At 39.9% G+C, this 25365-nt stretch overlaps 2 protein-coding genes across 5 annotated transcripts in view; both read left to right on the forward strand.

Moving 5' to 3' along the window:
- The first annotated feature begins 1532 nt into the window (after positions 1-1532).
- On the forward strand, positions 1533-10875 carry skor1a (SKI family transcriptional corepressor 1a). Of its 4 annotated transcripts, none has more exons than XM_056391244.1 (9): positions 1533-1727; positions 2796-4563; positions 5183-5258; positions 5361-5432; positions 5599-5661; positions 6669-6743; positions 6886-6960; positions 7585-7650; positions 9598-10875. In XM_056391244.1, the coding sequence occupies exons 2-9, from the start codon at positions 2806-2808 to the stop codon at positions 9693-9695; spliced, it is 2283 nt and encodes a 760-aa protein (XP_056247219.1). In that variant the 5' UTR covers positions 1533-1727; positions 2796-2805; the 3' UTR covers positions 9696-10875. The 4 variants fall into 4 exon arrangements, with proteins under 4 accessions (XP_056247219.1, XP_056247302.1, XP_056247392.1 ...); XM_056391327.1 differs by having other exon boundaries at positions 9601-10875; XM_056391417.1 differs by lacking the exon at positions 7585-7650.
- A 6517-nt stretch (positions 10876-17392) lies between these two features.
- Positions 17393-25365, forward strand: part of LOC130169710 (E3 SUMO-protein ligase PIAS1-like) — a 55326-nt gene continuing 47353 nt past the window's right edge. The window contains exon 1 of the mRNA XM_056376662.1: positions 17393-17416. Within this exon, the coding sequence (XP_056232637.1) occupies positions 17393-17416 (24 nt within the window). The remainder of the gene's footprint in view (positions 17417-25365) is intronic.

Raw genomic sequence — 25365 nt, forward strand, 5'->3', positions numbered from 1 at the left:
GTTCCTAACATCTTGTAGGATTTTAAGACCTGAATTGTTTTAGTTTATGGTTGTAAAGTGTTTCATTAAATGTTTTTTCAGTGTCATGTAGTGAACACACAGAAAGCCTTGTGCTAGTATTATGCCATCACAAGTGTATGTTAGAAAATAATGAAAAATTCCCATTATTGCTCACTGAAGCACAAGCAAATATATTCAAATATCTCATTATGACCGACTTATGACTTGTTTTGTCTGAACAGTCAAAAATACAAAGATGCTGAGTTTATTATCAACTGGCAAATATTCACACTTAAGAATTCCCAGGGATTTTTTTGGCAAATCTTATAAAAAATTGTTCCATCAGTCCATCAACTGATCAATCAACTCATCATTTCAGCTGGTTGGTGTCTGGGTGTCAGTTTCATTGTATGATATAATGAAACTGTCATGTGTAGTGGCGCCCAACACCAAACTTGGGCTCCGGGGTGCGTCCAGGACGTCAGTGCAGCCATGTCCTCCCACCTGCTGCAGGTATGGACACTTCTCTCTGGTCGGGACAATCGAGCTTTCTTAAGTCATCGATCCGGTTATTAATAATAAATTGGTGTCTTTAAGGCAAACAATGGGCTTTACTATTCCGTTTACACTGCTGATCCCCCCCCCCCCCCCCCCCCCCTTTGCATTTACAGATTGGGCTTCCTCTTTGCCTGTGTGCGTGTATGTGTGACAGTCTGGCCTGAGGCATCATCATCAGCAGCAGCAGCAGAAGCAGAAGCTCATCCCAGATTCACTCACTTTCATCGCAGAGCGTCTGAGCAGAAAACATGTTCAAACGCCTCCATATTATTTGACGCACGAACAAAAGCCTCCGAATCGAAGTCGTCTTTCTTCTTATTATTTATTCCTCATGTCTCCCTCTTACTTCTCTTTCATCGCAGAGGCCTCAGATTGATTTGCGTGGCCGGCGTGGAAGCCTAACAGATGGTCCTGTAACTTGATAAATGAGCCCGTGCCTTTTGTCATTCTTGTTGCCCTCCATAGTGCCACTGTTTGTCAGCTCGCTGCTGCTGCGGTAGAAATACTCCTTAATACACACTGTGCATGATCAGTTAGGCCAGTAGTGGTTCCCAGTGTGGGGTCCAGGGGCCCCCTAGAGGGTCCATCCTTGACGAGGTCCAGGGGAGGGGGTCGCAATAATCACTGTTATAATTTCACTTCTATGATTTTTCTATGATTATGTTATATTGTTCTTTTCTTAATTAGCCTATATGTAATACAGTAACAAATGGGTCAAAGTAGTCCTCCATTTGGGGTCAGCAGGGGCCTAATTGGGCGTGATATTTTTGTTTCTGATCATATTTGTGCGTCAAAACGACATAATTGTAAATGAATACTGGTGTGTAGTGCTAGTTCTGCACGTCTGTGTGTGTGGGAGAGAGAGAGAGAGAGAGAGAGGGAGGGGGCAGAGAGAGAGAGAGAGAGAGAGATGCCATGTGCTTCCTGTCTACAAGCCATTCACCTCCCAGGGCTCCAACAGGATGGAGGTCCTGTCTGCTGCTGCCTGCACTGAAATAAACTGAAATAAAGACTCCAGCGCAGAGTTTCTACCGCCACACCGCTTGGTTTTTAAGATCGTCCCTCTCTGGACTCACCGGGCCTGCATTTACATCTGTTAATATTCATATTATTTATTATTTTTCCATCCTAAATCCCGCTGGAGTGTGTCGTCTTTTTAGGAGAGAAAGGTATGTATTTTCTTTTTTTATATATATAATTCTGCCAGAAGTCTTGCTAGTTTTGCTTTAAATGTTTTATTTTTGTCTTTTATTTCGCATGCAAAATGTGATCGGAACGTGTCAAATACTCGCTATCAATCACTCTAAAAATAGTTCTTATTCACATCAGTTATTGGGTTGAATCGTTGGCGCGGCTGCGGGCTGCTTACATGTATTTTAGTGGCCAGTGACTCGAGGTAAAAAGTAAGTATGCGCAGGTGAACGTGAGATAGGCCTGATTCAACCTAATTTCGAGCAACTGTCTGAGGCTAATCTGCGCAGAAGCTTTAATTATATATAGGGCCAGTCTTTTATTAACAATGTGAAGAAGCACGCTTCGATCTGTGTAATTACCAGGAAAGCAGCTTATAGTTGTTCTTTTCCTCCCTGCTAAGCGCATTGGCGCAGCTCAGGCTGCATTTTCCTTCTGTCCTTATCCGCGTATAAGGATCTTATGTGGCTCTTAAGCAGTTGCCCCATAAGTGCTGAGCCGATTTGAAGATAAGAGGAGCAGTAGATCCACCTCCGCGCAGGAACCCGGATAACCTGAGAGAGGAGGAATGAAACGATACGAGAAATAATTAACGACAAGACTGATTGATTTCACTTCTCGATAATATAACCTCCTGCAACAGCCTGATGTTAGACTTTATTTGGTCATCTAAAATATAATTTATCAATCTAATTTTATTATTATTATTAATATTATTATTATTATTATTTTTAAGCCCCATGAATATCAACATTAATAGGCATACTTATAGCCTTCTATAAATATTCCTACTTAATAATAATTATTATTATTATCATCAATAGGATATTATCTCATGTACCTGTTTTTAAGACAGATAATACTCTCCTGACTTCATGTGTATTTCACTTGCATGAAATTACATTATTATTATTATTATTATTATTATATTCTTTAACATATTTGAGGTGTTTTATTTTTATTTTAATTCTCACAAACTGAATGGCGTGGCAGTGGACATACATGGCTGGCCTCTGGTTCACTCCAGTTTTCTCTCTAATTGACAGACTTCCAGGGATGGAGTCGATGCCCGGACAGCTTCGAGACGCTGGACGAGACGCCAGCTCTTCCCCGGGTTTAAAGCAGGACGCACAGAGTTTCTCCAGCCCCAGCTCCCTCAAACCAAACCAAGTGAGTGAGACCTCCCTGTACGGGGTACCCATCGTGTCTCTGGTCATAGACGGTAAGGAGAGACTCTGCCTGGCGCAGATTTCTAACACCCTGCTGAAAAACTACAGCTACAACGAGATACACAACCGCCGGGTCGCTTTGGGCATCACCTGTGTGCAGTGCACCCCCGTCCAGCTGGAGCTCCTGCGGCGAGCCGGGGCCATGCCAATCTCCTCCAGGCGCTGCGGCATGATCACCAAACGGGAGGCCGAGAGGCTCTGCAAGTCCTTCCTGGGAGCGCATAGCCCCCCAAAGCTACCAGAAAATTTCGCATTTGATGTGTCTCATGAATGCGCCTGGGGCTGCAGAGGCAGCTTCATACCCGCCAGATACAACAGCTCCAGAGCAAAGTGCATCAAATGCAGCTTTTGCAACATGTATTTCTCCCCAAATAAATTCATTTTCCACTCGCATCGCACCCCAGAGTCCAAGTATCTGCAGCCGGACGCGGCCAACTTTAATTCGTGGAGACGCCACCTGAAACTGACAGAAAAAAAACCATCTGATGACATTAACCACGCATGGGAGGATGTTAAGGCCATGTTCAACGGGGGGAGTAGAAAGAGGACTCTGCCCATGAGCGGGTCGGGAATGTCTTCACCGATGAAATCACAGGCCTCGTCCAGCCTTGCCCAAACCAGTTCCCCTGAGATCCCTCACAAAACTTTACGGTGCGACGAGGATCAGGGGAATAATAACTTGAGTTTGGCGGGCGGCGCACGGAGCTATCCAGTCATCCCAGTGCCCAGCAAGAGCTTTGGCATGCTTCAGAAAATCCCCCCACCTCTGTTCCCCCACCACCCCTATGGCTTCCCCAGCTATGGGCTGTGTCAGAAAAAGAGTGACGGTGTGCCTGATGCGAACAAAACCAATGTGTCTGGTGTGTTTTGGCCTGGCGCAAAGGACACACTCTACCCTACTTTCCCCATGTTTTGGCCTACACCCGGCGGCCTCCCCTTGCCGCCCTACCCGGGGTCTGCACCAAAACCTCCTCCTGAGCTGCCAGGCATCCGGCAGGGCGAGCTCGACTTATCGGACCAAAGCGACCGGGGCGCAAACACACCCAAAGACACCCTCCACCCTCACCAGCAGCTGGACGGCGGAGAGCGCTGTCCCAGCTCCCAGTCCTCCTCCACCAGGAACGACGAGGACAAATCCGGGGACGAGACCTCCCAGAGGAAAATCAGCTACATTTCGGCCTTCAGACCCGTGGTCAAAGACGCAGAGACCATCGCCAAACTCTACGGTAACCGGGACAGCTACGGCGTGCGCCCTGGCTACCTGTCCCCGGATTTTATCAGCGAGAGCTCTAGTTACAGATCGATATCACCGGACAGAGACAGCGTGGTGGACGACGACGATGACCCAGACGTGGATGTGGAATCCAACCGGGGCCAAGACGATGAGGACACGATCCAGATCTCACCGGGAGGAGACCACCATGACTCCCACGTGCCGGACCGAGTCCCCGCGTCTGCTGAGGAGAGCCAGGAGCATCCTGATCCCTCCAGCCCCGGAGCAGCAGCAGCATCACCGGAGGACTCCGCGCACACTGGGTCATCAGATGAGGACAGACAGATGCGTAATGGCTCTCCTCTTCATGAAGTAAGATTAGATTAAATGAAACTTTAATGATCCCCGTGGGGGAAGTTGAATTGTCGCAGTGGTGGAGAATATAAGAGTTTGTGGAAAAGAGGAGGCCGATAAAAATGTAATCAAGACCAAGTGGCCCTGAATTAAAAGAAAATCAAGATGGAGATATTTGATTGTCATATTTTATAAGTCTTAATAAGAGCAAAGGTTAGTAGGGCGGGCTAGTGGTGTTAGAAACAGTCATTCATCTGTCCTGCCGAAGTGCTCTTGAGCAAGGCAACACATCCGCCTTTTACCTCCAAAAGATCAATTAGGATCCACCTTAATTTGTACCAGTGTAGCGCAGATGTTGCGATTTTCAGTCAGGGTAATTAAAGTGCAACCCTAATTAATCCTGATTTAATTTTTTTGATGTATTTCTATGAAAATGATTTTCTGTTTTACCGCCACTTTAGTGTTTTTCAGTGCAAAACCATTCAACTTTCTTTAGGGAATCATATCAGCATCTTGACAACAAATTGCAGGGTTCCTGCTTTTTGAAGAGCTGACGCCCCAATTACGTGAAGAACTGCAGTAAATGACATATAATTGGTGCGCGTTATTAAACACGAATGTCTGCCTCATTTTGCAGGTGTACGCGCATGAAAAGGAGAAGGAGCCCTCGTCGTTTGGGTCCAAACAATCGAGCAGCCCCCGCAGATCCAACGGTGATTATTTAAGCAGTTTATGGTAGGACTTGGTTATTAATGCAAATTTGGGCGTTTTCGTCTCTTTTAACTGAAAAATTATTTGCTCTTGTTGATGTTCAGGTGCTCATCACGTGTCTGATGTACAGAACCCGCGCTCTGCAGCTTCCTGTCAGGAGCAGAGGGACAGACAAGGTTTTTAATTATTCTGCTTCACATTTTATCACGAATTAAAAAAAACTACTCATTCTTCATGTTTTAGTTACTTCCCTGTGTTTCCACACACTTCTTTGACAGCACCACAGTCACAAAGATGACTCAATTGTAGCTTTAATTATGTGTTCTTGTTGTTTTTGCGCAGCCGATGGAGCTTTGCGCATCGACATCAGCGTGCATGAAAGAGACCTGGAGAACATGGCTAAAGGTAAGAGGCTGTTTCCAGGATCAGAAGGACATAAAAGAGAGGAAAAAAAGTGAAGCAGGCGATTCATTATCATTGGAAATTATTCCTGTGCAGATTGTAATTTGGGAAGATGTATCGACAGGCAACAGATTTATACAGCAGCTGTCAGGGCCTGGTTACCATATTTAATTATAACAGATATTTATTTCTTATTTTCAAATGTAAGATACTAAATTTAATTAAATACAAATACATTTCTAGTTTTTATGATTTATTTTCATTTTTAGTTGTTGAAATAGATAAACAATTAAAAATAAATGTGCTTTATACAAATATTAAACCTTGTTTTCCGCCACATTTGAAATGCAGCTAAAAGCCCACGGCCGGAGATGACGTGCCAAAATCTGAATGTGAATTTACATTTTTGTGGGCCTAAAGTGTTTCCATAGTTGTTAACCACTTAATCACGAGATGTGGGAGTTTTGACTTATTATTGTAAGAGGAAATCGTTTAGAGGCTATTAATATTTTAAGGAACAGAGCCATAACCCCGAGGCACGGCAGCTAATTATTTTACAACGCTTGGAAAAACCCTGGGACTCCATTATTATCGTCTCAACCTCCAGGCAATGCATGGCAATTACTGTGGCAGCGAGCGAAAGGAAAGCAGTGAAATGGTTGTTATCAAGGGTGTTAACGCACCTGAAGTCGGTTTACTGGGCTGACATAAATCATCTTTATGTGCAGAAATTCAAAATATATCATAGTAAGTGGAACCAAATTGATGTGAGGTAGATGAGGATAGAGAAGATTTTTTTTCGTTTTTTTTTTAAAGATGTTTTTGTTGATATTTTCTCTTTTTTTTCCTATTTTTTGCATTATACTGTTTTAATTCTTATCCCTGCTGTTTGCTCAGAAGCACTGTAGGTGTCAGACGGGAAGCGTTTCTGTGTTTTAGGGTGAATAATGAGATTTCCATGCAGATGAAAATAATTTGGTGTGGAAATAAACATATTTTTTCCTTTGCAGAGGAACTGCAGAAGCAGCTCGTGGAGCAAGTGGAGCTGAGGAAAAAGTTGGAGAGAGAATTTCAGCATTTAAAAGGTAGGACCGAAGTGAGTCTGGGTGTATTTTGTGAGTCAAAGTCATAGATGTATTTTGCATCTTTTTTTGGATCTTAAACCCCTCTGCTTACAGCCTAGATGTTTGGAGCAGAGTGAGTTATTTTGTCCTTTATGCTCTTCAGATAATTTTCAGGATCAAATGAAGCGTGAGCTGTCCTACAGAGAGGAAATGGTCCAGCAGCTGCAGATTGTTCGAGGTTGGTTTCTTTCTAAACTTTGTGCCTTCATAGATTCTGACTGTAAAGCGGATGTAGATCAATGCTCTTTAAGTTTATGGGAAAAAAAAAAAAAAAATCGAACCACAAAAAACGTTTAAATAACATAGGTCGTCTCAATCAATCCGAACCAACATGCCTGTAAACCAAAACAGAAAGGAAAAGTGACACTTGCATATTGAAATATTGGCGATTTGTGTCCAGCCTTTTTCCTGTAAACTCCAGATTTTTTTCCTCCTGCAGTTGAAGTAAATTATTAGATATCAAAAGGTGAAACTGAAACCACATTGTTTTGTGTGCAAAGGTTATTTTCTCCTAAATCATGCTCTGGAAAATTGAATAGACAGACCATTATGTCGTGCTGTATCAGTTACATGCAGTAGACAGCAACTAATGCCACCCGTTAAAGGATTGGTTTAATGTTACAGTAGTTTAAATACAGGGTTCAAGTACACAGAGGGGTCACTCTAAATACCATAGGGGCAAACGGCATACATTACACTCCTTCACTTCAGATGCTACACAGCAGCTCACATTTTCTTTTTTTTTCTTTTTATTCCTTTTTTGACCTTTTTTTTTTTTTAATTCATTTTATGTTTTTGATAGACACTTTGTGCAGCGAGTTGGACCAAGAGAGAAAGGCTCGTTATGCAATACAGCAGAAGCTAAAAGGTAATTTTATCTGGTCCAGAAAGGGACATGGATAAATGTCTTTTTTTTTTTTTAACCTACAAACATAAATATGCAAGTGCTACTTTTTTTAATTAAACATCTCTTGTGATGAATATTTACAGTAAGACACCATTAAAGGATAGGTTCACATTTTTTTCACCTCAGTCTTAAATCAATACTCACATGTCCAAATGTACACTGGAAGCACTATTGGTCTCTTTAGTTCATGCTGCTGTACAAAGATCCCTTATTGAAGCAATTTCCATGTAAGTGACGGAAAAAAAATCACACTCCTTGTTAAATTGTAACTACAGCCAAAGTTAAATCGAGGCTTTAGCGGATCTGAATCCAGTCAAACAACTGTCCGTCTTACAAAGTCACAGCCTTTTTATGACTAAAGTTCTTCTTTTCGGTACTAGCCCTCCACAATAAGTGTGTTTCCATCCACCGGCTTTTTATGTGTATTTTCAGTTTGCACATAAAGAACCTGAAGAGCTTGAAAACATTGAAAAAAATCACTTTGCTGAGGTGGAAAAGTTGGCGTATCAAAAAAAGCAAAATGTGACACAAAGGAAAAGGAAACACAAGGAAACAGACAAGGCGAATGAACAATGAAAAATGGCAGCAGGTGAAAACATCAATGTGTGTGGAGCGATGAGGAGGCCATAACTATTCTCAAATTAATACGTGAAACAAACATATTTTTTAACATGTTTCCTACATTGTTTTCACAGTTTGAGGTTTGACTCCTACAAGTATGTCGTCTCGTAGCACCCTCTTCTTCTGCAGTGGTTTAATGGCACTGAAGGGAGAATTAACATTTATTTAATTGATTAACCACCTTCTAAAATTGGCACAGTGGCAGAGGAAGGCAATTTGGTTAAACTACATTAGGATGGAAACCTGGCTTATGAAAACATGAAGAGGACATTTTGTACTAAAAACATTCTTAACTTTGGAAGATACCCACTTGATATGTGGGACTTAGACTGCGAAAGCCTCCAGTGCAGGGACTGTGGATTTTGTCATGGAAATCATCAGATGTCCCTCGTATGGACAGAAGGAACAATCAAGGCTGGACATCTGCCCAGGTGCCCAGGTTTTCTCCATTTAATATAAGTCTACATCTTTTGATTAACTACAGTTTTGTCAGAAATTTGCACCACTAAATTAGAATTGCAGCGATATGGTCCTCATCCTCCATCTTGATACCCTGGTCCTGTACAGCGTCTCTGCGCCAAAATCTGGTTTTAAGACCTAAATCCTTTTAGTTTATATCGAGCTCATTTGTTAGAAAGTATTTTATGACATTGCTGTAATTTCTCAAGACACATTAATTCGATGGGCAAGGTCGTATTATTCCATCATAGAAGAATTTTAAGGCTGCAACCAACTATTATTTTCACAAATGCTGATTGTTTTGTCTAATAATTGATTGATTGTTCAGTGTATACATTGTAAATAGTGTCAGATAAAGGTCCATCATTATTCTCTGAAGCTCAAATATTTGTTTTGTCTGACCAACAGTCAAAAATCCAAATATGTTGAATTGAAATTGAAATTAGTACATATTCAAATTTGGTAAATGACTTTTGAACAATTATCATTTTTCTTATTGTCAACCAATCAATGAATCAACTACTGGCTGGTTTCTGGGCAGACATGTTGTTGTTGTTGTTGTTGTTGTTGTTGTTGTTGTTGTTGTTGTTGTTGTTGTTGTTGTTGTTGTTGTTGTTGATGTGAATCCAGCCATGGGAACAATGACAGAGACCAAACGCAGTCCAAACATGCCCATAAGGAGCAAATGGACAGACTTTAGAAATGGGAACCTATCCTTTGACAACATTTAGGGAAAAAACATCCAACTCACAGCTGATTTATTCAACAATAATTTGTGAGAGTGTTATGTATGTTCATCTGCTCACTGATGGACCTGTTCCTCCCCAGAAGCTCATGACGCCCTTCACCATTTCTCCTGTAAGATGCTCTCCCCTCGTCAGTGTACCGGAGCCTGCACCTTCAAACCCCCGCTGCTGCCTCCCTAGTTCCCCGGCACGACCCTGCACCTGACCCCAGTTCAGCCAAAAAAAAAAAAACCCCACACACACACACAGGTCCGCCTCGAGAGCTCTGATGTGTTCACCTCCCACCTGTAACCCAAGGATTAACGACCTGCTGTATAGATACACCACCGATTTTAGCACTTGAGTGAATACGTCGAGGCTCAGAGAAGATTTTGACAGCGACGTCTCCTCGAAAGACTCAACTCTTGAGTAAAAGAGATCAGGATTTACTTAAACATGGAGTTCGTTTTATGTTGTGAAACAAAGGATTGTTGATCTGAACCTGCGAAGCTGAAACCAAGGAGTGTCTCTGAATCAAAGCCGTCTGCTCTTTAGCTATTCTGAAAAGAAAAAAAACAACACTATATACATATACATATATATATATATATATATATCACGTGACAATGTGCAATGGCTTGTATAATTGTGATATTAAGTTCAAAATGTATCTCATTATTTAGCTTTTGTTGACTGTTTGAATATCTTGAGTTTTTACATATATTTGTTATTTATCTGTCTTTGGTTTAATTTATTGTCTAGGTTATTTGTAACACTGCATATGTTGTTAAGCACTTTAAATGGGCGACATTTTTGAATTTGATCATGCCATCCTAAACCAAATTCTGTGATCCGCAGTAGAAGGATCTTTTCGTTTTAAATGGAGCACATTATTGTGAGCACTTACTACAACAGCCGATCAGGTTTGACATCAAACAATAAAACACTTTCTTTCACCGAGTTGTGTGTCATACAAACTTTGAAGTGATCATTAAAAAAAAACAAAAAAAAAACAGTCTTGAGCCATTTATAGATATCATGTACAGTTTAGAGTATTTTAACACAAATCTGATCCCATAATTCTCTCTGTTTCAGGGTTTTTTCTATCATCACATGCATCTGTGAGTCGCAACAGACAAAACCAAAACTTTTTCCTATCATCTGATGGTCTTTTTATAAGAGGAAGACTCTGTATGAGATATGTGTAAACTGCCATTCACACAGCTGCATTTAATTTTTCTCCCATTTGTTTGAATTTGGTTTGTAATTAAAAAAAAATACAAAGAGCAGTTCTAAAAGAAATGAATCCTGGTTTCTGACACAGTCTAACCATAATTTTACCATTTCTGTATGTATCCATGTCAATATTAATAAAATGTGAAAGCCACTTTCTGCTTTATAGCCTTACTTTTCTTTTTGTTTCTTTCACTGGTGTGATCCTGACACCTACTGGCATCCATACAGAATAACTCTTCGTGAGATGGATCATATTTCCTCTTATTGTATCTGAGTTCAACATGATCTCTTTCATTAGGCGGCTACATCAGTGCATGACATGTCCAGTCAACTTATAATGTTTGACACTGAGTCAGGGGAGCAGGCTGATCTAATAGTGAAATCTAATTCTTCTGATGGGAGGACTAATAGATATTGATTACATGGCTCTCGGTCCCTGGATGCTTCATACTGAGACAGATACTCGCATAATGTCACTGACGCACAATGAATGTTAATTTTCTGTGAACGTAATTGCCCTCCATGGCAAAGCCAGTTCTCTTAGAATACTAACAAATCCAGCAAAGCTGAAATGAGCCGAAGCACTGTGGGAATGATTGGGCTGCGTTTCTATTAGATATTTAACATTACACAAAACCTGATTTAGGTTCGTTTGTGACAAGCATGGATGGATTATGTGACAGTGCTGCCCTGGCTATAGATATGTAAAAGCCCATGTTTGTCTTTGTGGTCTATGTTTCACCTCTTGTAGTTATTTTTGCATCTGTTGTCATTGTGCCAGTATTTATGGTGGTTTTGATCTCTCTGTAGTAGCTTTGTTTTTCTTTGTAGTCTTACTCCTTGTGGTCATTTTATATCTCTTTGTAGTTGTTTCGCTTCTCTATGTTTTTGTTTTGCACCCTCTTTAGTCATTTTGCATTTGCAGTCATTTTGTGTCTCTTTGTGATGGTTTCGCACCTTCTTTTTAATCATTTTGTGTCTCTTGGTAGTTGTTTTTGTGTCTCTTTGTTTTTGCTGCTGTGTCTGTGTGGTGTTTTTTTTGGCCTCTTTGTGTCTTGTATCGTTTTGCATCTTGTGGTGGTTTTGTATCTCTTTGCAGTCGTCTTGTGTCTTTTTGTAGTCATCCTTCTCCTCTTTGTGGTCGTTTTTTGACCTGTTTGTAATTGTTTTGTGGCTACCTGACCCTTTGAACCCCTGGGTGTTTGCCCAGCAGGTCTTTTCAGTGATGCATCTATGGTGACAAGTGGAAAGAAAAATATTTCCTTAACATGGCAATCTTAGGCTTCTCTCAAAGCCTCCAAAGTTAAACTGCAAATTGAGTCTGTTGTGAGTTTAAGGACAGAGGGCCTGAAAGCTGCTGACTACTGGCATGATAAATTATTTCATTATAATTCCATAATTATGAAATTTTAAAATTTAAAGTAGGACTTAAGGGGCTCATTGAAAATGTGCCCTGTGTTCCCACAGTGCTCCACGGCGCATGTCATGACACACTAGTAATAAACGACATACACTCCTGTGAAAATACACAATTTAGGCTATACATCACCACAACTTATACTATTATATATTTATATATATATGTATATAGTGTTTTAGAGGGTGAACCTTATTGTTTATGTCATACCTATAGGAAAACAAAGATAATTAACAAAATGAATAAGTAATTAGAAAATAACAAGCAATATGAATTAAAGAAAAGATGCTGAGGAGAATAATATTTCAAACAAGTAAAAAACAAAACAATGAACAAAATATATCACACAGCCTTGGGTGATTTCATATGATGCGTGCAATTCCCTCCCATACATAACATCTCAAAACAAGCTTTTTTCAAAAGTTTTATACACAGTGTGTAAAGTGGTTTTGCAAGTTAAAAGTTGTTTATATGACTTTTGCATGAATATGTTCAAGTACCTTTAATTTTCTGGAATAGCCAGTGGTGGAAGAAGTAAACGCAAGTCCAAGTAAAAGTCAAGGATTCAAAATTTTGCTTAAGTAAAAGCATCAAAGTATTGGCACCAAAATCTACCTAATGGCTCCTGTGTCTGGTATTTAATCATTATTGTTGAATCTTTATTATTGATACATTTACATGTAAGCTGCATTTTAATGTTGTAGTTGGTTGAGTTGGAGTTGGATCTCATATAGTTTGTGTAATTTAAAGTAAGCATGTGTTTTAAAATGGAGAACCACAATCTGATTACACAGCTTTCATTTCATGAAATGGAAATTACGCACATAAAGTACAAGTTCTTCAAACTTGTACTTATGAACGGTATTTTCTGCTATTTTCCATCACTGGGATTAGCCACTTTTTATCCATATATTTTATCCATAAACAGTTTCTCAGCGGATCTTCTATATCGTAAACTATATGTATTGGTATACTGTACTACTCAGAAAGTATTCAGACCCCTTCAGTTTTTGCAGTTTATTGTTTTGTAGATTTAATTTTAAATTGATATTTTTGTCAATCACTCATAATGACAAAGTGAAAACATGTTCTTAAAAGTGTGTACAAATTTATTAAAAATCCAACTGAAATATCTCATTTACAAATATATTCTGACCCTTTGCTGTAGCACACCAGATTGTGGTCAGTTGCATCCTGTTTGCTTTAATTATCCTTGACTGGGTGTAGTTTAAAAAGGCACATACCTGTGTATATAAGCTCCCACAATTCCCACTGCATGTCAGGACAAAAACCTAGGAGCTCTCTGTAGACCTCCGTGATAAAATTGTAGTCAGGCATAGATCAGGGCAAAGGTATAAAACCATTTTTAAAGCTTCGAGTGTTCCCAGGAGAACAGTGACCTCAGTAGCTGTGAAATGAAAGAAGTTTGGAAACACCTGACTCCCCGGCCTGACTGAGTAGCCTAGCAAGAAAGGCCTTGTTCAGGGAGGCGACCCAGAACCCAACAATCACTAACAGAGCTTTAGAAGTCCTCTGCACAGTTAAGGGGAACCTGCTGGAAGGACAACCATCTCTCAGCAGCACTCAGGTCTTTCAGGTAGAGTGGCTGGACAGAAGCCACTTTGAGTAAATGGCACATGACAGCCTGTTTGGAGTTTGCTAAACAGCATTTAAAGAACTCTGACCCAGCTTGATGGTGGCACCAGGTTCTTCTGTGCACTGTCCTTGAGTGGCCGAGCCAAAACAAAAGACCTAAACCCTATAACATCTGTGGAGACACCTGAAGGTGGCGGTTCACAGACACGTCCCAGCCAGTCTGAGCTTGAGAGGATCTGTCAGGACGAATGAGATAAACTGCCCAAATCCAAGTGTGCACAGCCTGTAGACACTTTCCGAAGAAGACTTGAAGCTGTAACTGCAGCCAAAGGGGCTTCTACAAAGCACTAAATTAAGGGTCTGAATACATTGTAAATGAGAGATCTCAGTTTTCTAAGAACAAAAATGGCAGTTTTGCTCATTTAAAATTTAATCTACAAGGGTGTGAATATGTCCTGAAGCCGCTGTATAATTATATATTGATATCACAATACAAGATTGTGTTTTACATGCTGTTGGAGTTAGTACATGAAGTGCTTTTACACAGGCAAGCAAACATTAAAGCCATGCACTGTAATATCAAACATTTTAAAAGAAGAATAATGTTTTATCTTGCTGTTGGGCATATTGTCTCACAGTATTTGCAGTCCAGATTAATGATTAATCATTCGCTTGTATAAACATGTGCGGTCAGCAGACACCTGTCCCATCACTGGCCATCAACAATACAACAGATGGCAGGAATACATAATGATATAATAAAACCTCTGTGATTCTCTGTGTATGAAACGAGCAGCAGAACTAGTTTGTCAATAGATTCTTTGTCTGCACCTTGAGGGAACGAGCATTTTCTGATAATGGATTTGGGCATAAAGCCTAATGTGTTTGTTATAATAGCGAATTTTTGTTCAGGATGGAAGTATAAAACCATTACACTAAGCGACTGGTTCTCAAACTGGGGGGCGGAGGTTTGTAGACATACAGCTACTGCAAGGGGGGAGCGGCCTGGATGACCAGGGGAACAATATGTAGTGAAAGTTGAATGAATATGATTTATGTAGGTAAAATTAACAAACAAGAGTTTGCTGATGACATTCTGTTGACCTTTATTTGACTCAAATTCAACATGGATCATTTTTCATTAGTCACTTCCCCTATCAGCGAACTTCTTTGGCTTCTGAAGAGGGGCGTGTCAGAAAAAGTTTGAGAGCCACTGCATTGAGCAAAGATGTCTTTGATAGGACCAAACAAGCTTTACAGGCTGTAACACTGAGGAGGGTCAGGAGCTGAATATTCATGTTATTTTAGATTCTTCTTCATTTGAAATGATAGGGCGCCACCTGCTGGCTCATCCAGCATTAAATCTTTTACCTGCCTGTTTCCCCTGACAAAGACTTCTGAGCAGCTCTCTTGTGTCTGATTTAGACCTCTTGTCTGACTTTACTACTGATTGAATAGCTGGTTGAATAGGGAAAGTAGTGGCATGAAATTACTATACAGGACACAACCTGTTATCCTCAGTCGAAGCTACAACCCTGATTTTGTTTTCTGCAGGTTTGCAGAATTGCATGCTTCACAAAAAAGTTTTCTCACTGGTATATAAAAGCATTAATGTCTTGACAAAAGGGCACATAACAATGAACCTGGATGGTACTTGGTTTTATTGCTGTAAAGTCTGCTTTAACATGTACAGAGCAAATCTAGACTTTTCAGTAATAAACTTGTGAGAAAGAGAATAACAAAGATTAGGTAAAATCAGCCAGCAGAGGGTGAGACATCTTTTAGTCCTTTAGTTCGACCCTACCAATCACGTCAAGCTCCGAGTGTCTGACATGTTTTTCTGTTTTAAAAAGTGTAGTCTCCAGTCTCAAACTGAGGGTTATTTTGTCTTCTGTGGCTCCCTCCAGAGGGCACTTTCCGTCTCAAGCAAACTAACCATGATGAGCGAAAAAGTGAGTTACCATAGAAAAAGAAAGAAGCACCTCTGTGGAGCCAATGAAAATGTACTGAGTACCCCTCAGAGCACTGACCCACTGTGTGTAGGTCGATGTGATGCTTTTGATTATCTTGCTCTCAAAGGTTTAATGAGAAGCACAAATCCCCCCTGAACGCAGCTTTGAGAAAACTCTTCTTACTCTTATTTTAAAAGCAAATCTAAAGTTTTCAAATGGCTGAGCCCCTGTACACTCAGAGAAGGAACCGGCAATCATAGATACATCTGCCACATTGAACATTCTTTAAAAAAAAATCCATACAGTTTATTCAGGGCTATGTCATTCTTCAAGAACAGATTTGTAATTTCTTTAAATCTACAGGAATAATTGACATGTGAATAACAATCTAATATATCTAATCATTATCACATATAAATATGTAAAAATGTACTTTTAGCAGTTTGATAAATATAGGCCCAGGGGAAACAGTACGTAAGATTAAGCCTTGTGGAGAGTTACATGGATCTAACTTCCAGTATTTGATACTATGACGGTATAAACTGGAGTGCTGCTTGTCTCCCTTTGATAGATTGTTTCTAAGACATGTTTAAGGTTAAAAGCAGCAGTTATTATGACTACTTGAGAGTAAGTGTTTCAATTGTATCTAGAAAACTGAAAAACATGTTTATTATCATATTCCTTGATTTGTGCAGCATATATGAATATACAATCTGTATGTTTTAGACAAGCCTCTCTTTCCAAGAACAATATCTCTGTTTAACTGTGTTAACTATGTGCTGGACATATACTGTTTGTTTTAGATAATCCACAGAGGACAGCGTCAGAAGTTTTTATATAAACTATTTCCCCAGTAGAAAATAGTTCCACTCATGACTGTTCACAGAGATCTTTGGTTTACTCAAGCAACCAACCTGGACACTGTTTCAGTGATGAGATGCTGCTGGGGGGCTTGTACAGTATGGATCAAAGCTGCAGGTCAGTGTTTACATCTAATATAAGCAAAGTGTAAAGTTAAGTACATTATTTATATGGTAGCTTTTCCATTACAACAAAGAGTGGATCTACTGCAATGGGTCCAACCTATTCTAATCTTTCAGACAGTATGGATTTTAGACCACCAGTGGTTAGGTTACAGGCTGGATGGGAGAATAGATTTAAACAGTTATTTTTGAAGAATGACTTAACTCACATAGCAGACTGAGCTGAACTGCTTGGCTAACACATTATTATTATTATTACAGAAAACAGTCTCGCTCCACAGGTTCTGTACTGCAGTCATTAAAGATCTACTCTACCTCTAGACCTCTGTAAAATTTAAAAGTCAGTAGAAGTTTGATAAACAGATTTTTTCATTTTTTTTCACCTACTTAACACATTTGAGTTTGTTAGTAGTAGTAGGTCTATTTGTTATCTTTCACTTAAGTCTAAAATCTAATTTTAGTCGTTTGATAAATACGGTAAATAGTTGAAAGGTCCATAAAAAGCCAGAGTGGACCTCAACTGAAGATTAAGTTAAGATTATTGTGTACTTACATTCTAAAAATTAATATTTTACATCATTGCGCAGCTGTTTTTTCCCTCTCATCATTTGTGTCCCTGAACGCACCGCTACCGCTGTGTGCGCGTTCACGCTACGCTCTGCGCGTCCCAGTCATGTGACAACACTTCACCACGCCTGCGCATAGAAATACAAGATGGCGGAGAGTGCGGAACTGAAGGTAAGGCGCAGCCTGAAATCATTTTAAATTTACTCGGTTGCCGAGCGTTTGATTGTGAAGTCACACAGCGCCTCAGTGATTTAAGTCCTCGCGGGCTGAGATGGTGTCGGATTTGGTGTTTATCGCTCAAACACAGCAGGAACTTTATTGAACCCGCGAGCGCCAGCGCTTGCAGGAGCATGTTTATGTTGATGTTGGTTTGTGTGAACGGACCGTTTTCTTCAGCACACCCGGCGCTGGCGGGGCGGGATTCACTTAAAAACCATCCTCTGTGTCTTGCTTTAAGTTGATGGCAGCGGGTCACCTCATGGCTTCGTGGTCACCGCCTCTGTTCGCGTTGCTGAGTGATATTTTCAGGAGGAATACCGCTAGCTTCGGGGCGTTTGTCGCGCCGTCGGGCTCCGGGCTGTCAGTCGGTTTGAATGTGACAGCAGCTTCATGTGTGTTGGTTCATGTTCGAAAACACGCGACCTGGCGTCATCATTATTATTGTTGTTTTTTTGTTTTACTATTATTGTCGCACATTAATGACTATGAAGTAAATATCGATCCCACAAACCGAGTCCCAGCAGAGGCAGAGTCCGTCTGCAGCTGAAGTCACGTTACCTGTTGATACTCGCAATAATAAAAACACGCCGCTTCATATAAAGGTTAAATCAGCAAAGTGTTCAGGGGGTCAGGCCTGGATCATCAACCCCAGACCCCCACGTTTACGCCACATTATTAATTAATTATTTGCAAATCGGTAAGAAATTTGCCCCTCTGAAGCACAAGGCTGGATTACCGACCGGGCAACTGCTCCATACCCCGAGGGCCACACATTCATCTATCTTCACTTGTTTCAGCAGTTTGATAAGTCACAAATGTGTTACGTTATTAACACCACAAAGGTACAATATCACCTAAGGCTGCACTTGCATATTAGCCACATGTCTGACCCCTGTGTTTCCAGACTCAGTTTAAAGGCTTCGGTTATATTATCCACACATGTAGGAAACTTACTCAATAAAACTGTTCAGTCAAATCGCCACAAACTAAGACAGTGTCATGTCAGAGGAGGAGGTCTGTTGCACAGGACTGGATGGGAACAGGGAGGCAGCATGGTTCATATTCAGAGAGCAGTGGGTGAGGAGTGGGTGAGGAGTGGGTGAGGGGTGGGGGTGGGGGGGCTGTCAGTGTGCACCTTGATGCCCCTTGTCTTTACATCCCAACACAGCGTTTGGTGTGGTAGCTACACTGAAACCGTGTTTTAATTTAACGTTGTGAAGCACAGTTGGAATCTATCTAGCAGTTATTGATCACAGTCTTGGGCTATTTTTAGACTTTTCCCCAGTGTGTTGCTGTGGATCTATACATGCTCCTTTGTGCCAGCTGCTGCTCAGCTACACAGACTGTGGTGAGCTGGGGTTTTTTTTAGCTAGACCCTCTGCCTCTTTTGAAAAGCCAGATGTGGTCTTACTATATAACCCACCAGTGTCTGTATATTATGGGCTTTCTCCGATGTGCCATTCTTTGTGGGGAGATGGCTGCAGCTTCTCAAACTGGGCTTGCTATTTCTCATTACCATAGCTGAATACCTAAGGGTAGGGCTGAAACTGACATTTACTTTCATTGTCAATTAATCTGCCAATAATTTTCTAGATTCGCACAATGTCAGGAAAAAATGAGAAATGCACATTGAAATTTACTGAAACCCAAATTGACAAATACAAATTCCTTGTTTTGTCTGACCAGAATTCAGAAACCCACAGACACATTCAGTTTTTATCATATAAGAAAAAGAAAAGCAGCAAACCCTTATAATTGAGAGGCTGTAACCCAGGAATAATTGGCATTTCTGCTTGACTTTAACAATTAATTGACTATCAAAATAGTTGCCAGTTGATTTTCTGTTATGTGACTGACACAAAACTAATCAGTAACTATTTTGATATTGTAAACTAAAATAGCTTTTTGCGTTTTGGACTCTTGTTTGTTGAATAAAGCAAGGTGTCTGAATACATCGTCGTGGGCTTTGGGGAATTATAGCGCCATTTTATAGCACCTTTCACTGTTCTCTCACAATTTGTATTCAAATCAATCATTGAAAAGGATAATTGGCAGATTAATCAATGAGGAAAATCATCATCAGTTGCAGCCCTACTTTCAACTCTGAGTTTTTGGACTGTATATCAAACAAAGACTGGCATGTCTTGTTATGTTTTTATAGGTTACTATATTAAATGAATAATAAAAAACAATAATCAACAGTTGCAGCCTTAATTTGACAGTGGATAGATGTGATTTTTGTGGGATATTAGAGTGAAAACTGTAGTAGATTTCTTGCCTGCACACATGGACGTCTGATTTTATACTGCATGCATAAGTATTAAACTCCAACCCTTGACTTTGCAGTAGCATGCAAATTGAGGAGGCTTTTATTGATGCACGGATAGTTAATTTCACTATCATATTCACAGCGTCATACAACTACTGTAAGGCACTGAAGGATCTGACAAACTGGCCTGAGGGCTTTGTTTAGAATCCAAACAAACGAGGTTTGGCTTCGCAGTGATTTCCTGGTGACTGAGTTGGCTCTTGCTAACAAACCCGCTTTATGTGTTTTTACAGCGGCCAATCACTTATGCATTCCTGTGGATAAAATAGACTAAGTGAATGAAATAAATGACGGTGGCACACAAATTAATAGAGACATGATCTGGACCACACACTTAAAAGACCTGGCATAGATTTGGGACAACAGCAGGGCTGCAACTTATCGATTAATCTGTTAGTTATATCCTCGATTAATCATTTGGTTTATAAAATGTCAGAAGATAGTGAGAAATGCCCCCTAGGAAGTCCAAGCTGATGTCTCCAAATTTTTGTTTTGTCCAATAAACAGGAAGAAAAAAAAAAAAAAACATCCCAAAAAGTCCAAAATAAATTTACTATCACACAAATTAAAAGAAAAAGAGCAAATCCTCAAACTTAGGAAGCTGAAACTAGGGATTCTCTGGTATTTTTGCTTGGAAAGTCACTTCAGTGATTCATCGATCATTGCGGATTAATATTCTTATTAATCAGCTAATTGTTTCAGTTCTAGTCCAAAACCCAAAGATATTCAGTTTACAATGATATAAGACATGAAAACACATTTGAGAAACCGGGACCAGTGGTTGACACTTTTGTTTGTAAGATAGTTAAAATGATTTTTCAGTCATCAAAATAGTTGATGATTCATTTTTTGTCTATCGGTTAGTCAGCTAATTGTTGCAGCTCTAGAAAGCAACATTACAAGATACTGATGTAGGGGTGGATGGATGGGGTGTAAAATTATAGTTGACTCATCATTGGAGACGATCCACGGTACCCCGGGATATTTTTAACTCAACAGAAAGTAAGACCAAAATCAGACTTATTTTATCTTTACTTTGTCTCATTTAGGCTAATGTGCAAAAACGTGTTCATATTTGACATTTTTTAAATACTTAATCTTGCAGCAAAAACTTAATCGTCTTAAAAACATTGAAGAATGAATCATTTTGTCAGTTAAACAGAAAATGTCTGAACTTGGTTGAATTCAGTTTGCCACAAACCCCAGATTAAACCTGCACACAAACTATTTTTAGGTTTGTAGAGTAGGACAAGGACACATCTGAAGACTTGTCAACAACTTCAAGCAGCAGTCGAGACCTCTGCAGTTGACAGTGTTAATAGACTGTGGTTAATTACATTTTGTTGCATTTATGTGTGCAAGCAAAACTCATGGCTTTTGGGAATAATGACTGCTCATATTTAGTTAATATCCATTTGTCAGCTCTGTGTACTGCAGGTGCATACCATGATACATGGTTAACACTGACACAGCAACAGTGGATTAGTGCTGATAAAAACAGTAAAGTTACAGTAATCATAATGAAGTATTCCCCTTCCTTTCTCCTTTGTAATGTGAATATACTCATTAAGACTTAAAAGTATGAAATAATTAAATGAGCCCCAGTAACTGTGGTGCATGATCTATTTACTGCTGTTTCACACCTGAGATCAAAATGTGTTTATTGTAATAAATGAATTTGTACCTTCTGTCCACATGAAGCATCTGGGGCTTTTGTCGGGCGCCATAGGGTTAGAGAGCACTAAACTGTGTTATTGAGCACTGGGCTGACAGCAAACATACAACAGTGACAGTGTGTGGCAGGAGTCATCAGCCCACCACAAAGAGAGAGCTCAGAGGCTGTGGATGCAGAGAATATTAATGACAAGAGAAGGCGCAGACCAAGACAACAGAAACTTTCCAAGAACATTATTGCAGCGCTGTATACTGTGCAGAAACATAACCCCTATTTGCTCTGTAGAACATGTAGGACTGCAACAAATGATTATATGCATTATGATTATGATATCACTTTCTCGTTCAGTAGATGAATCATTTTTCTATAAATCTTCAGGAAGTAGTGACACGTACTTCACATGTTTCCAGATCAGACTTCAAATAGTTTGTATTGTCCAACCAACCGCCCGAAAAGCCAAAGAGATCCAGTTTAAAAATATATATGAAAAGCAAAGAAAGGCAACAAATTTTCATTCATGAGACTCAGAAAATGTCAAAAATAGTTCCCGGTTAATTTCCTGTCAGTAACATGATGGTTTGGCCCTACCTGCTTTATTGTTTTGATTTCAGTAATGAGTGACAGTTTGGCGCCCATATTCAATAACAACTGAACAACCCCCCCCATCATATTTTAGGAAAGCTTCAGGTGACGTCATTGATTGATTCATTGACTACTTTACTTCAACTATAATATACTGTATATTGATTTGAATTACTGCATGCTTTGTTCTTGGTTGCCCCAGGCTATATATTGTTATAGCTGAACTGGTGCATAAGTGTAATGCAGCTGCCCCCGACAAAATCTGTGCTTGTGAAAGACTCTGATGTTGCCAGGCCCCCAAATGTGTCCTGTTGCATCGCATTTTGTTTCACAGGAGTCCTGATCCGCCTCAGCTTCTTTGAACTGTCTTCTCTCTTCTCTGGAGCTGCTGCAGCAGCAACCTGGCAATACAAATAACTGTCTGTGCGCTGGCGGCTTATAGGTGGAGACAGTCTATTTGTAGAGCCTGTGGCTAGGTTAATCCCTAATGATACAGGCCCTCATCTCTGCTCCCCTACATCCTTTCAGCACCTGCCTATTTCCCTTATTGTCATTGTCATTATCGCTGAAGTTAATTTTTGGTTTAAAGAGCATTAGACATCCGCGTGGAAATTAGTGGTGTGAATGATAACTGTTGTTGTCATCTGCTGGTTGTGTTTAAAGCTTACATCCATGTGCAGACGTTCATGCGTGTTTTCAAGCTCATACCAGGTGATGAAGAGAGGCATCTCACATCACCATCCCAGACAGGAAAGGACAGAAATGTAAAAATCAGATTGATGATAGGCAGATTAATGATTTATGGCAGTGAACGGCAGAGTGTATGAAGCTCACAATGTGAAGCACGAGCTCGTCTGGTGCAGAGATGTCAGCGCTGACGCTGGAACAAACTGTTGGAGGGTTTATTACCCTTTTCCTTATTCTTGGTATTTAGTGAAGTTTATCATTTCTGCGGCGGACGAAGACAACAAACATGTTTTGTCTCCTCAGTCTCTATGATTTATGTTCTGTATGGTACATCCGAGCTCTACTGTTGTTTTGTCCTGAGAGCACATGTTGTCTGCAGGCATCGACTTTTAAGCTAAGCTTTTCTGAACTCCTGTGGTGATTTTGTTACGCAGTCCTGTTGCCGTGGAAACGTGTCACATTTGAGATGCACATGGCTAGGTAGCAGCTTTGTTTTTTTTTTTTAAACTCAATTGTGTGTTTCCAACTGGAAGAGAAAGACAGGCTACACTGGCCTCCCTCTTGGCAGATTTATAAGGTTTTTAAATTTTGGAATATCAGAGAGATTTTGGTGTGAATCAAGAAGGATAAATGATTAAAAAATGTCTTGCGAAAAGCCTATCGCCATAAAATATTTCTTTATCTTGCTCCAGGATTTAAGAGTGTGGTCTGTTTGTCAAACCCTCCCCCTTGAAGTTCATAAATCTCTCCACTCAAGACGTGCAGCATTGTGCAACTATAGTGTTGTGAGTTTAGTTAAATTTTCACCTTTGTAATTTCTGACTCATAATTCACTCATGATTTGCAGCGGTGTTGCATGCGGTTTTGCACATGACACACTTCAAGATTGCCTGCTGTTTTCCAATAAATCTCCAGCTTAAGTTTTACGTTTCACTGCCACTGTGCTGTGTGTTTGACGTCATGCTGCCAGTAACACCTGATCGCACCTACACCACAGGTCACACAAATAGAAACAATCATTTGGAAAGAATTTGTTGCATCTTGCTGCATAAATTTGCAAGTTAATGAGGAAATAAAATGTGAAACATCTGCTTAGAAATACAGACTTCATATTTATAGGCTCTGTATAGTATGTTAATGTAAGAAAACATTTTCCAATTTCCTGTTTTTAACTTTATTTTATGAACTGTTGAGGGTTAATGTCATGGTGAGTGTGACTGGACAGTCATCGATTCAAATAGCTCTTGACTTGGCTCTTGAGTAAATACAAAAGCAGTGATTTAAGATTATGTAGAGATGTGTATTTTTGGGGGTTTGTCCAGATGCAACTGTCTCTTCCAGGTAAAAGGAACAAGGAAGCAGCAAGGATGAAAAGAAAGTGCTGTTTTATTTTGACAAACACGCACAAAAAATCATTTAGATGTCCCAGGTTTTATTTTTTCTACTTTTAAAGATAATTGAAAATTGAATTGAATGTCAGGCAATGCCACCAAATGAAGAGAAAGACATTTGTACTCTGTACATGCCCAGGTGTTTGACTTGACGGATAGTTTCCTCTGTTATGTCTGTTTAATGTCATATCATGACACCTGCTGCCCCACAGCCCTTTGTCTCAGCAGAAGTGATTATGTGAGTGTGTGGGAGAATGAATCCAGCTGGTAAAGATGTTTCTGTTGAGTCCTGAACGGCGAGCTGAAGGGTTAATTGCTAATAATAGAAGAGAGCGCATGCCATAGCCTCTCCAGTGACCTGTAACCTGAGGGACTGCAGCTTAAGACACTGATTCACCAAACGCTCTTCATTCTTCAGGAAGTGACTCACTCTGAGCAGAAAATCCCTCAGCATTTTTAAGAAAACAACTTTGTATGCTTTGCTTGAAGGACAAAATTAAATGAAAATGTTGTGATGATCCACTGGGTCACCTCTTACCTGTGGATTAATGGCCACAGAGGTAAAAGATAGATATTTTACTTCCAAAAGGAATTAGGGCATCCAGTAGTTTATTCAGTGCAAACCAAACAACTTAAGTAATAAAAACTAAGGCAAACTAATAACAATCAAATGAAGAATAAAGAATTACTAATAGAGACAGAAGACTAAAATAACAAGTTAATTGATCAATTTTGATCTTAAAGTTAGAAAAAAAAGATAAAAATTAACAATAAGAAAATAGTAATAATTAGTTAACAGACACAGGACACATATGCATGCACAGCATATATTTACGTTCACATACTGCAAAAGTACATATACATTCACACATAGTTAAAACTGACAACAACAGTGCACCCAGGTGCTGAAGCAGCTTCAAACTGACAAAGAAATGCAAAAAAACAAAAAACAGATGATAACAGAGGAAAGTATTGACAGAAATGGTACAGACTGAAGCCAGATCTTATCACACAAGACATTAACCCTTATTTGAATTTGTACGTAAGGATACACTGTCCAGACAATAAGCAAACAACTAGTTACGCATATACTCTCATGGCTAAGCATCTGCATGCACATTCACTGTCATTGCTCATTTTTTCTGACCGACAGTTGGCTCATTAACCGACCATGAACCGTTAATCGATGACGGTTAAAATGTAATGTTTAGAATAGATGAGTCTCTGTAAACAAAAC

Source organism: Seriola aureovittata, chromosome 1 (genome assembly GCF_021018895.1).
Source record: "Seriola aureovittata isolate HTS-2021-v1 ecotype China chromosome 1, ASM2101889v1, whole genome shotgun sequence".
Taxonomy (NCBI): Eukaryota; Metazoa; Chordata; class Actinopteri; order Carangiformes; family Carangidae; genus Seriola; species Seriola aureovittata.

Bases quoted from the DNA above. Each gene is read 5' to 3' on its own strand.
- skor1a (XM_056391244.1), top strand. From the start codon at position 2,806: ATGGAGTCGATGCCCGGACAGCTTCGAGACGCTGGACGAGACGCCAGC. The intron at 5,259-5,360 runs GTGATTATTTAA...GTTGATGTTCAG, and splicing joins CAGCCCCCGCAGATCCAACG to GTGCTCATCACGTGTCTGAT. The intron at 7,651-9,597 runs GTAATTTTATCT...GTTCCTCCCCAG, and splicing joins AATACAGCAGAAGCTAAAAG to AAGCTCATGACGCCCTTCAC.